At 42.0% G+C, this 14,069-nt stretch overlaps 1 protein-coding gene across 1 annotated transcript in view; it reads left to right on the forward strand.

Annotated features, from left to right (window-relative positions):
* Positions 1 to 14,069, forward strand: part of LOC106552073 (prostatic acid phosphatase-like) — a 70,099-nt gene that overhangs the window by 22,852 nt on the left and 33,178 nt on the right. The window contains exon 4 of the mRNA XM_087714388.1: positions 21 to 173. Within this exon, the coding sequence (XP_087570514.1) occupies positions 21 to 173 (153 nt within the window). The remainder of the gene's footprint in view (positions 1 to 20; positions 174 to 14,069) is intronic.

Consider the following 14,069-nt stretch of genomic DNA (forward strand, 5'->3'; position numbering starts at 1 on the left):
TTGCCTTTTATTTCTCTTAGATCTTAATCCAAAGCACTGAAATTGATCGAACCATAATGAGTGCCCAAGCAAATCTTGCTGGTATGTTCCCTCCTATTGGTGATCAGATCTGGAATCCTGAACTCCTGTGGCAACCAATCCCAGTACATGTCATCACAAAGGCAAGCAATCCTGTGAGTGTCAGTAATATAAACTGTTCTTCCTGATTTTTTTGGTACTTTTTCTATCAGGCAGATAAAAATCAAAATTTCAATTTGATACACTCATCTCTTCAAACAGAGGAGATTAATAATAAACTCAAAGTTTTCATACAATAGACAGTAACAAGCCCTCTTTCTAGGTTTATCTATAGTCTGCATTGTATTGGTTTCATTATTGCACTTTTAACAGTAAGAGTTGGATTTCAATAGTGATGGGATTCAACTTTTTTATTACCAGTTCTTTTTTAAAAAAAATGTTTTTTTATTTTTAAACAAATACAAATGAACAGAACAAAAAACAAGAAACATAAAACCATCTTCCATTACAAATTATAGAAAATGTGTCAGTTGGTTACAAAATTTCTGTGCATCCCTTCCATAGTCATCACTTGCAATTTATATCAAATCACATATTTTTGAATCAGATATATATATATATATATATATATATATTACTGTTATTGTACCTCAACCTTTGACTATAATTGTTTTTACATCCTTTTATATGAAATATTCTACATTTAAAGTAAAACTATATAATGGCATTCCATTAAATCCTCCTAAAATCATCCAATAACATTACATCTTTTTTTATAGCAATAGCAGTTAGACTTATATACCGCTTCATAGGGCTTTCAGCCCTCTCTAAGCGGTTTACAGAGTCAGCATATCGCCCCCACAGTCTGGGTTCTCATTTCACCCACCTCGGAAGGATGGAAGGCTGAGTCAACCTTGAGCCGGTGAGATTAGAACCGCTGAACTGAAGATAACAGTCAGCTGAAGTGGCCTGCAGTACTGCACCCTAACCACTGCGCCACCTCGGCTCTTTATAACATGTTCTAAATAAAAATTGGTTATATTTAATAACAAAGCTTTTAAACCTCCTCAGAGTCTCCATTTGTGGTTTATATAAATTTTCATACTATCAAACTAATATATCTATGCATTATTAGCATTATCAATCATTTATCTGACTATAACTATTATCATTTCATTTTATACATAATATTCTAAATTTAACTAAGTTTAACTTAATTTTCATTATACACTTTCATTACATCAACTTGTATCTTTCCAGTAAATAGTGCAGTCTTATGTGTCTTGCCATTTGTAGCATTAGTATTCTGATTACTTTCTTGATATGCCTTATATGGACTTCTCTTCGCAACTTGTTGTTCATTTCATATCTTATGAAAACTCGAAACCCTCCATCTGCTCCTTTCATCACCTTGTATTTGGTTATCACTGGGCTTCTGTCAAGATTTCTCTCCTTACCTCCATCAATCTTTCTCTTTTCTTCTTCTATACTTTGAAATCTGGGGTAGAGTTCCAGTCCTTCTATCTCCCCTTTCCATATTCCGCTCTTGCAATTTCCAACCATGCTCAGTTTGCTGTCAGTATCCACAATTTTCTTATCTCTTTGCTCATTTTTTTCTTCAACTTTTAGAACTCTGTCCTCCACTTTCTTCATTTGATAAACATCCTCAATTTTTCCATCAAATTTTTCTGTTTTGTGTTCTATATTCTCCAATCTCTTCTCAATTTTCTCTGTTATTACTACTATTTTTTTGAATTTCAAACATGATAATTTGCAATATTAAAATTTCTTTTTCCTGTTGCGCCATCCTTCCAACTTGTAAACACTGCCACTATAGCATTCAAGGCTTTTTGTTAGATTTCAAGCAAGTTCATTATAATCTTTCAAATCAAGGCTTTGTCTTCCCTCCAATCCAGCTGCTGATAGAACTCCTGAAGAACACCTGTGTAAACAACCTGTGCTCTTCCTATTATCACTCTCAGTAAACAAGCTGAAAAATCTTGAAGTGTCAAATGATCAAAGAGAAGAAAGAAAAAAACAATGTTTCCAAGCTCCAGCCTCTAAGTGGCAGTGTTATTTATTTTCCCTCTGTCGTTACAGCCCTCTTTATATTCTTCTTTATATCTTCCTTATGTTCCAAATGTGAAGAAAAACTTCTTAAATGGAGAGAGAAAACAATCCAATCAAACATTGTAAAAAGGAAAGAAAAAATTTAATCCATAGGTATAAAAAAGAAGAAAAAGTAGAAGAAAAACTAATCCATTCAGTTTAAAAAATAGGAAACATTTGCAAAAATTCTATCCATAAAAAGAAAAATTTAAAAAAGATAACACACTAAGTTTAATGTAGTTTAATCTCTTCTGTCTTCAATTTTAATTTAACTTTGATATGGGGGGGGGGGGTAGTCTCTTTTCTAATAATAAAATTTCCTCACCAATTCTCTTTCCGCTTTCTTTCCGTTCCAAAGTTGTCCCAACTTCAGCAGCTTCAATGGCTGTGTTTCTGTCATTGGAAATAAGAGCTTCTCCTGGATCAATCAGGGATTTTGCGATGTCCCTGGGATCAGTAGGACGTACTATTCTCTATCACTATCTCTACAGGATGGTTTAGGTCCAAAAGGATGGTCCAAGGGCAGAAATATCAACTGCAATCTTGGAGTTCCAAGATCGCATGTTGTGTTATTGCGACATCAGTGCCTCCTCTTTTCCCTCCTCTCTTTTATTACCAGTTCTGTGGGCATGGCTTGGCGGGCATGGCTTGGTGGTCATGTGACTTGGTGGGTGTGGCTGGGTGGTCATGTGAGTGGGTGGGCATGGCCAACTCCACATTACTCACGTCAAGGGATACCTTGTCTCGCCCTCCTTGCCTGGCCTCCCGAGCTCTTCTGGTCTTTGTCTATTAATTTGTCTACTACTACAGTGTCTAGTTGGTTATCTAATGCCTGCCTGTCCTTCTAGATGTGGAACTCCCACAGATTCTTAGCTCTATTATTTTCCATGATCTTCTGTGGAAACTCCTTTTTCCTGGGATTATGCAGCTGCCTTTCTTCCCCAGAAAAGGCCATATTTTGTTTTAAAGAATTGCAGATGAATGCATCCTTGTCCACTATAGCAAAGCACAGTCCTACACTTATAATTTTTCTGCTTTTTCAAGACAGGATGCACTTCTAAACAAAACACTGGCTGCAGATAGCTCTCTTTTTCATATTGCAGGAAAGTTCAGAAATGACTCAGTGAGTTAACAACTGACTGGCTGATTTTGGGCCAGTCATTTCCTCTCTCAGCTCAGCCTACCTCACAGGACTGTGGTGGGGAAAATAGGAGGAAGAGAAAGGATATTTGGAATGTTTGCTGCTTTGAATTACTTATAAAAATAATGATGGAATATAAATAAAGAATAAATGATTTTTCTTGATCTTGGTGTTTTGCTTTGTGGCAAGTCAGCCATTTTTTAAAAAGTTTAAACATATTTTGAAGAATATATAAATACAGATGGAGTAGATAAAAACTCATGAGGTATGTACAGGCATACATTGATCCTCTGGGTGGTACAAATGTGGTGTAAGGGGTGATCAGGAAGGGGTAGCACCTCTTGTGTAGGGGTATGTCATGTTCTTTTAGGGCAGCTCATTTTAGGGCAGCTTTAGAGCAGCTCGTCCATCTTTGTTCCCCACCTGTCACTCTGCTCTAACCTGTGGCTCCTAGTAGCTGTAGCATGTGCAGTGGCCACACCCTGGCAACAACTTTAATAGGCTGGCCAAACAAAGTAAAGAGTAACTCTTCAGTGAGATAGGGACTTGTCTATCCCGAGCATGTGAAGACAGATTCCGGCAGATTGAGTGGATGAAACCTACTAGAATAGGACAATGGTCATGAAGGCAGTCTCCGCAAGTGATGTGGTACGCTAAGAGCATGGCAAGACACAAAAGATGCCTTGGTCAACCATTGCCCCCAGCCCATATCCAACTCTCTTGACTTTTGCCTTGTTACTTGAGCAAGATGGAATCTGGGAAGAGAGAGTGAGGCTGACTATGCACACCTCTCCCTCACTTTAATCCAATTACGGGCAAGTCTTGACATCCCCTCAATTCCCATGAACCTTCAAAGTCCTGTGGCGGTGGGCGAACAACGATTCAGCAGGTGTGGATGCACTGGGAGCTGTAGCCACGGACCTGCACACAGGCGACTCAGGTCTAATGGTCATATTCTTGCTGACCAAAGCAACAGCTGAATTCAGTGTCTATCTCAGTGACTGAGCAGCCCTCTTTAGGACCACACTGCTCACCTCCATTGTAAGAGGAAGGGGCTAGAAAAAGTGCCCTAAACATTGTTGCTTCATAGAACTCTGGTCAGCTTACCACGGCTGGACGGGATCCCATTTCTTGTGGTCAAATATCAAAACTTCAAAGGAAATGTAAGATGACACCACTCATCATTGGCACATGGAACATACATATGCTTCAAGACAACCCCTTAGCAAATCAACCAGAAAGAAGAACAGCCCTGGTCTCCAGAGATCTCACAAGATTTAACATCGATATTGTGGCCCTGTGTGAAACTTGCTTAGCCAACAAAAGTCAGCTCACAGAAACAGGAAATGGTTATACATTCTTCTGGTGTGGACACAGCAATAATGAATGTGAATCTGGAGTTGATTTTGTGGTTAAAAATCATCTTGCCTGCAAACTTGCCACTCTTCCCAAGGGTGTGAATGACCGACTCATGATACTGCATCTCCCACAACTGAGAGGAAAGCAAGCCACACTGATCAGTGCCTATGCACCCACAATGACAAACCCAGATGAAGTAAAGGACAAGTTTTATGAAGATCTCGATGCCCTGCTTTCATCCATGAAGTGCACGGACAGTCTGATTCTACTTAGCGATTTCAACGCGAGAGTAGGATCCAATCACTCTGTCTGGGATGGCATCATTGGGAAAAATGGAATTGGCAAATGTAACATCAATGGCCTATTACAACTGAAGACATGTGCGGTTCATGAACTGATCATCACCAATACCATCTTTTGCTTGCCCACTCACAAAAAGACGTCCTGAATGCACCCATGCTCCAAGCATTGGCATCTTATTGTTTATGTCATTGTGCAGAGGAAAGACAGACAGGATGTAAGGGTGACCAAGGCCATGCTGAGTGCTAACTGTTGGACTGACCATAGACTCATCATCTCCAAATTAACTTTCACATCAGGCCAAAGAGACGTCCAAGACAAATAAAGCTGTGATGAAACAGATCAAATTGCATATTTTAAATTCACCTATATTCATGTATATCACAATTATTATATCTCAATCTTAATTTGACTATAATTGTTTTTATGTCCTTTTATATATAATATTCAAAATCTAGAATATGATTATATAATAACATTCCATTAAATCATTCTAAAATCATCCAATCACAATACATCTTTATAACATATTCTAGATAAAGCTTTTAAACCTCCTCTCATAATCTCCATATATTATGTCAGCCTCTGCTTTGCTGTTGCTTCGGCTGCCATGAAACGGGGAGGGAGGGCATGGTATTTGGGAGGGGTTACTCATTGTGCTGGAGGAAGGTTCTGGAGTTCAGCTGCTGATCGGACTACGCATGCATGGGAGTTTCCCGCCAGGACTAACGGCACCAACATTCCATCTTCGTGATGCCTTTTGAAGTTATCTCACACCTGGCACTTGGGAGAATTATGATTGGACTGTAACTGTGATGCCAAGGGGAGGGGAATGGGCTATTCTATATATCAATCGCTTTCGCGCCTAAATATTCAGATTTCGCTTTGCTATGCCTTTAATCATTTATAATTAGTAAAAGTACACTTGCTTTCCACACATGGAGACTCGTGGTCTTTCTTTCCTATTAAGAACCAAGGTGGCGCAGTGGTTAAATGCAGCACTGCAGGCTACTGCTAGATCAGCAGGTCAGCGGTTCAAATCTCACCGGCTCAGGGTTGACTCAGCTTTCCATCCTTCCGAGGTGGGTAAAATGAGGACCCAGATTGTTGGGGGCAATATGCTGACCCTCTGTAAACCGCTTAGAGAGGCCTGAAAGGCCTATGAAGCGGTATATAAGTCTACTGCTATTGCTATTGCTATTGCTAATTATCTAATGGAGAGGTGCTGACATATTGTTTATATAAAATTGCATATTATCAAACTGATATATCTATATGTATTGTTATCATTATTAATCATTATTTACCTATAGCTATTGTCGCTTCATTTTATACATGCTACTAGTAAACTAAATTTAGCTTAATTTTTATTATATATTTTCATTGCATCAACCTTTATCCCTCCAGCAATAGTACGATCTTATATCTCTTGCCATTTGCAGCATTAATATTCTAGTTACTTTCTTAATAAATCTTATATAAACGTCCCTGGGCAACAGGCTATTCCTTTCGTATCTCACAAAAGCTTGAAACCCAATATCTGCTCTTTCCATCAGCTTATCTTTGGTTATCACTAGTGCTTCTATCAAGATTTCTCTCCTTATCTCCATCAACTTTTCTCTCTTTTCTTCTTCTGTGCTTTGAAGTTTGGGGTAGAGTTCCAATCCATCCATCTCCCCTTTCCATATTCCGCTCTTGCCATTACCAACCACGCTCACTTTGTTGTCAGTATCCACAGTTTTCTGATCTCTTTACCAATTTTTCTTTCCATCTTTTGAACTCTGTCCTCCACTTTCTTCATTTGGTAAACATCCTAAGTTTCTCCATCCGATTTTTCAGTTTTGTATTCCATATTCTCCAAATTCTTTTCAATTCTCTCTATCACAACTAATAGATTTTGAATTTCAAACATAATCATTTGCAATGTTATAGTTTCTTTTTCCTGCTGGGTCATTCTTTCAATTTTGCAGATACTGCCACTATAGGGTTCAAGGCTATTTAATAAACTTCAAACAGGTTCATTTATTATCTTTCAAGTCAAAATGTTGTCTTCTCTCCAATAGCTAGTGATAGAACTTCCAAAAGGCACCTGTATAAACAACTTGTGCACTTCCTACCATCACTGTCAGTAAACAAGCTGAAAGAACCTTGAATCTCAAGTGATCAGAGAGAAAGAAGAAAAACAATGCATCCAGCCTCTAAGTGGCAGTGTAACTGCTTTTCCTCCTGTTATTATAACCCTCTTTATAATCCTTCTTATTATCTTCTTTAAATTCTAAGCTTAAGAAAGAAAAACCCTTAAATTGAGATCAAAAACAATCCAATTAATCAAATCAAGCATTATAAAAAAGGAGAATTTTAATCCATAGGTATAAGCAAAAGTGAAAAAAGAAGAAGAAAAGAAGAAGAAAGAATTAATCCATTCAGTTTAAAAAATATGGAGCCCTTGCAAAAGTTCCATCCATGAAAAAAAAGAAATTAGAAACTGGATAACACACTAAGTTCAATGCAGATCAATCTTGCCACCTACAGTCTTTTGCCTTCAATCTTAACTTAACTTACATTTTTTTCTTGGATAGTCTCTTTCTCTAATAATAAAATTTCATCACCAATTCGACACACTTTCTCTTTCCGCTTTCTTCCTGTTCCGGAACTGTTCCCACTTCAGCAGCTTCTGTCACTGGAAAAAAAAGGCTATTCCTGGATCTTTCAGGGACTTTGCAATGTCCCTGAGGTCAGCAGGAGGTGCCTTTCTCAATCACCATCTCTGCCGGATGGTTTAGGTCTGAATGAACCAGTGGCAGGAATTTGACTGTGATATCAGAGCACCAAGGTCGCACATTGTGCCATCACGACATCAGCTCTCTTCCATGAGATGCCTTTTAACTTTTGATTAATTCTGCAGTTTCCTCCCTCGCCTCCTTTGCTTTGAAAAGTTGTTTTCCTTGACTTTTGAAATCCAGCACTCTTAGATCATCTACTTGGGCTCAGTAGCCAGAGAAGCAGCGCTGGATTTCAAAAGCCAAGGACGGGCAAAGAAAAGGCCATGCAATGGCTGGGCATGCTTGGAGGCAGGAGGAGGCACGGCACAATGGGTCTGTTTTATTCACCACCAACAGAGCGATCCAATCAAAGCTGCTACTCAGCCCAATGTAGGGGAGACTGCAGGGTTAGTTTGGCCAGGCAAATTATTCCCCCCCCCCAATGTCAAAGTGGATCATAGGTGCTACGTTGCAATGTAAAAATGGGAAATAGAGCAGCCAGCATGAGGGAAGGAGGAGGAGCAGGGAGAAGAGAAGTCTAAGAATATTAGTCTGTCCTTAACAGTGGTAGCTTCTGGATCCTGGTGCAACCAGTACGATGCAATGGGGCCTGGCATCCACTTCATGAACACATGCAGCATGCATGCACAAACGTGCAGTGCACACATGTGTTCTTACCTCCTGCGATGCTCCAGCCGCTCAGCGGAGCATCGCACAGGTGACATACACTCCATGTGTGTGCGCGGAAGCACCGAAGAGCTCAAATACAGGTAAGGATGGCGGGCAGGCAGGCCCTCCAGAGCTCCATACCGGAATGGTACCCGGTGCTTCTGGCAGGCACCGGTATGTCCATACCGGGGCGTACTGCTTGCAACCCACCACTGGTCCTTAAGCACTCCAAAATCATTGGTGTATAAAATTTTTATTTGTGTTTTGTTCTTAAGAATGTAGTCTTCTTATGGGGTTTGTTGTCTAGATTAAAATGATTGCAAGCCAAAACTTATAAAAGAAATCAGTGGTAATTTTATTTACTACTTTGCAAAGAGAGTGTATCACGTACATGTAAGTATAGTGGACACACTTTAAGCCATCAATATACTTTCTTTATATTCCCTATCACAATCACAGGTTTATCTTAAAGTGACCAGATTTTAAAATTGGTTAAGCGGGACACCATTGACAGGGGGGGGGCAGTGTGTTCTTGATTAAAAATTTTGCCACCCGGCGCTGCGGCTGAGGTGAAGCCACCAAAGCTCCCGCTGGCAACCCTCCACTCGGAGCACCTGAGCTGGGCACCACGTTACTCCTGCCACCGCTGCCTCCTCCTCCACCATGGGGCCTTTTGTTTCCTGCTCCTGCCCCCTCCACCACCTTCCTACTGGCTCCTGCAGCCTCATGGCTCCTCAAAAGTATGACGGAGGAGGAGGGGCAGGAGTAATGCGGTGCCCAGCTCAGGTGCTCTGAGCGGAGGGGGAGGTGCTGCTGCCATGGGCAGGGGTGCCAGCGGGAGAATGGCAACTTCACCTCAGCTGCAGCACCGGGTGGCAAAAGTTTTAATCAATAAAACCCCCATTCCATTCCCAGGCAGAAGAAAGAGACTCCGGGGAGGAGAGCTTGGCCAGTCATTGGAAGGCGTTTGAGAAGGAGAAAAGCAGGCAAGGAAACTTCTCAAGAAGTTCCATAAGCAGCTGCTTATCCTCTGGGCTGGAGGGAGGGGAGGAGAAGGAAGGAAGGAAGGAAGGAAGGAAGGAAAGAAAGAAAGACAGGAGGGAAGGGAGAGGGGGGGAGGAAAAACCCAGCTTTCCTGACAACGGTCTGCTCCAGGCCGGAGAGGGCGAACCAAGAAGTTTAGATGGGACTTCGCTGGCATTTGCAAAGCAGCCTTCCCCCGATTGCCTTCCCCCAATGCCCCCCAATCCTTGTCAACAGCCACCCCCATCGCCAGCCTCTCCCAACCGGATCCCCCCCTGCCTCCCCTCGGTTCACCCGGACCAGGTTGCTGACAGCGGCTTGCACAGCATGGCTGCAGGGAGAGCGGCGCCCGAGACGCGGGGGGGGGGAAATAACCTTCTGACGGCTGAACCACTTGGCCCAGGACTGAGCCTCCTCCTCTCCGCGCTGCCACTGCCGGAAAGCCGTCATTCTCCCTGCAGAAAAATGTCACGCGGCGGTGCGCGCATGTGCAGGAGGGGAGGGAGCCTCGCCCCTCATCGGGTGCTGTGAGCGAGCCGAGTGGAGAGAGGGAAACCACTGACCTCTAAAGGCCACATCGGGAATGACACTTCAGAGAAATAAAAACCTTTTTTTTAACGGCATCCTTTTTAAAATTGATGATTCAGCGTCTTTTCTTTCTTTTGGAAAATCGGGACTTTTTGAACATGCCGCGGGACACGGCAAATTATTAAAAATCGTGACTGTCCCGCCAAAAGCGGGACATCTGGTCACCTTAGTTTACCTCCCACCTTTTCCTCATTGGCTGAATACTCAGCCCATCACAATCTATCTGAGGCACCTAAAATAAATACATTTTTCCTGTCCTTTATTTACAATTTACCTCTAACAACTATTAGTTTCTGAGGGTTGTGTCTAATTCAAATTACCATGTCAGTAAATTCTGGTTAAATCCAGTTTTGGTCCAACAGGGACCTCTAACTTCTTTCTTCCTACTTTTGCAACATTTATAAGATTAGAGAGGCACAGAAACATACTTAGCATATTCTTCTCATGGATTAGTATTTCCTTCTAAAATTTCTGTAAAATACTGTTTAAAAAAATTACTTTTCCATATTCTGGTTACTGAGCATTTTAGTTTTTGGTTAAAAACAAATTATAATTGCCTAATCATGTTCTGTCCTTGTTTGAACTATATCTTGATATCTTTACACAATATAACCAGCAATGCAGTGCAATCCATTTAATCTATCTACAGTTATATTCCTATGCAGTAGAAACATACATTGGATGATTATACTGATGTATAATAGTCATTTAGTATTGCCTCTTTAGCAACCATTCATAGCAGTGGTGGGATTCAAAACATTTTTACTACTGGCTTGGTGGGCATGGTGCAGCTTTGTGGGCATGGCTTTGTGGGCATGGCAGGAGAAGGATATTGTAAAATCTCCATTCCCACCCCACTCCAGGGGGAGGTTACTGCAAAATCCCCATTCCCACCCTATCAGCTGGGACTTGGGAAGTAGAGAATAGATGGGAGCAGGGTCAGTCAGAGGTGGAATTTACCAGTTCTCCGAACTACTCAAAATTTCCGCTTCTGGTTCTCCAGAACTGGCCAGAAGCTGCTGAATTCCACCTCTGATTCACAGTTATGGAGGTGGTAAAAAAGTAAGTTTACAGATAATCCTCATAAATATGAACTTTGCAGATCTGTAAAGCACAGCAAAACTGAAGTAAGATCATAAAGACAATTCTGGTTTCACTTAGCAAGTGAGTTGCCAGTTCCAATTATGAGCACTACAGGAGGACCATGTGTAGCTTTGATAGAACATAGATGATCTTAGATGCAAAATGAAATACTGCTAGTGACTTTGCTTCTTTTTCCAGCCCCAGCTCTCACTTTTCTTCAAAATTCCTTGATTCAATATTACAGGAAGCCATACAGTATAATTTGACTTAGGTTTAACATAACAGTTCTGAAACTGAGGTTCTTTGACTCTACCAAAAATTATGATCTTCCTACCTCTAATAATTATGAATCCCTTAGTCAAAATTGAGGTTTAGTATGATGTGGGAACCTAGACATTTTGGCTTCCAGTGTATTAGGTTTGGGCAGGGGTATCTATTTTTCCAATTGTAAAATGCAAAATGGTATGGATAACATACCATTTGTTTTTTTAATGGCTGAAATTTTGTGAAGGTGAGTGGACATACAGCCATTCATCAATAACAATTTGTGGGAATCCCAATAATCCCATTTAGATAGGGCATTGATTCTTACCTGAGATGCCTCTTCTCATAGCATGGAGATAACATCCAGGCATAGGTTGACTTCATCTGCTCACTGATAGGACTGAGTCTGTTGAAGCTGTTAAGCCACACCCCTATTGCTAGGCATACTCAGCTTTCAGCGAAGTTGAACTGACACTCAATATGTCATCTGCCCAATCCTGCTGTAAAGGCTTGTTCATGTGTCCTATGGAACAATCTGTTAATAAGTCTTATCCCTGAAACTGAGGACCAGCTTTGTCTGGCATAATCTGTTAATAAATCTTCTCACTGGAACTGAGGACAAGCCTCGTATAGGGTGGGGCTGGATACTAGCTCCACCCTATGAGAAGAGGCATCTCAGGTAAGAACAAATGCCCTTTCTCCATTGAGGTGGAGATAGCATCCAGGCATAGGACATACCAAATTTGGACTGTTCTTATGGGTGGGCTGACATCTGGTCCGAGGTATCCCCTCCGCTGTGAACGGCCTGTAAGACTCTGTGACCAAAGGCAGCCTCCGCTAATGCAAAACTGTCCAGCTTATAATTCTTTATGAATGGGGAAGATGACCACGTGGCTGCCAGACAGACCTCTTCTAAAGACACTGCTTCAGAAGTGGCCGTGCCCCTTGTAGAATGAGTGGTGATTCTTCCAGTGATTGCTGTAGATTACAATTCATACGCTTTAGCTATGCATGCCCTCAACCATCTATCTATAGTCGAGGAAGTGACTTTCCTGTCCAAGAAAGCTGGTTGGAAATACAGAAATAGAGTTTCCAATTGTCCAAAAATGAAAGTCCCCTTAATATATATCTTTAGACCCCTTCTCAGGTCTAAGCTGTGCCATTTCCTCTCCAGGGGATGAGAAGGGACCAGACAGAAATTCAGGAGGATAAGTTTCTGGGCTCGGTGAAACCAGGTGTGTGTTGGGGATGAAAGAGGGGTCCAGATGTAGCACTACTCTATACAGAGGTCTTCCCTTACAGAGAGGGCTTGCAGTTCTGAGATCCTCCTGGTGGAGGTGATTGCCACCAGAAAGGCCATTTTTAGATGAGAAATCGTAAGGTGCCCATATGTAGAGGCTTGAAAGGAGTGTGAGTGTATTTAAAATTTTAGACAAGTCCCAGGTAGGTTACCTGCATACCACCATTGGTCTCAAGTTCGATGCCCCCTTCAAGAAACAGTGCACTGTGGCATGTTGTGTTAATGAATGCCATTCCCCACAGCTTGGCATGGATGCTAGAGCAGCTACCTGCCTCCTGATAGTATTTGGAGAGAGACCTCTACAAAGCCGTCCTGGAGGAAGTCTAGGACTTGAGGCACAAACGCCCCTGTGGGAGGAATGCCCCTGCCTATACACCAGATGCAAAATGGTGGAGTTGTAAATGCGTTCCGTGGAGGGCCTCCTAGAGGCTTGGATGGTCTTAATGACCCTGGAGGAAATTCTTTTTAAATGCTTTTTTAAAAAAAATTCATTCAAATAACCACACGTATGCCATTACATCTTAACCAACACTATTTTGTATTATTCAATATTATATCAATTCCTCTTACCATCAATGCTCAAAGACTATCATTTGCTCTTCTGCTTTCCATACACCATATTTATACCCTATCCATTGCTTTCTTGTCTCTTCTCCCTCTCTCCTCCTCCCTACCTCCTTTCTTCTCTCTATCATCCTTCTCTATTTCCCTTCCTCTCTCCTTCTCCTCTCGCCACTCCTTCTTTCTCTCTACCCTGGAGGAAAATTTGTCCTCCCTCAGAATGCTCCACTCAAACACCAGGCGGTCAGCTGGAACCACTACAGGTCCAGATGCTCCAGCAACCCCTGGATGAGGCAGATGCTGTCCCAAGGGATCCTCCAGGGTCAGTCCACCAATAGGGTCCACAGGTTGGTGAACCATGGCCTCCTGGGCCAATGAGGAGCAAGTAGAATGACCTTCCGAATGACCCTTGGGATAAGGGGAAGGGGAGGGGAGGTATAAAAAAGTCCGGGAGGCCAGGGGCACCTGAGAGCATCAACCCCCTCCGCTGCTAGTGGCAAAAATCTTGCATAGAACATCGAAAGTTTTATGTTGTCTGGGATGGTGAAGAAGAGGAGGCCAAAATGATCCAAAATCTCCTGGAAGAGTGGAGGGTGCAGGCGCCATTCGGCATGGTCCACCTGTCAGGCCTGCAGTCATATTCCTTTTAGAATCTTTGACCTGCCACACTCTCTATTATTTTACTATGCTGTTTCATTAGTGGGATAATTGGGAGGGGGAATCGTAAGGAGTAGAATGTGTTGTCAAAATAAAACATTCCTTTCTAGAAGCCCAAGGTCATTCTTTGTTTCGCACCTCTGCACCTGACCGGAATTAGATGGGTTGAAATGCCAGGGTGGCAGTGGAAGATTGGACCATGTGATGGACTTGTGGGTGTGGGGGCAAGATCATG

Source organism: Thamnophis sirtalis, unplaced genomic scaffold, assembly GCF_051295495.1.
Source record: "Thamnophis sirtalis isolate CommonGarterSnake01/CBP01778 unplaced genomic scaffold, rThaSir2_p1.2 scaffold_4, whole genome shotgun sequence".
NCBI lineage: Eukaryota > Metazoa > Chordata > Lepidosauria > Squamata > Natricidae > Thamnophis > Thamnophis sirtalis.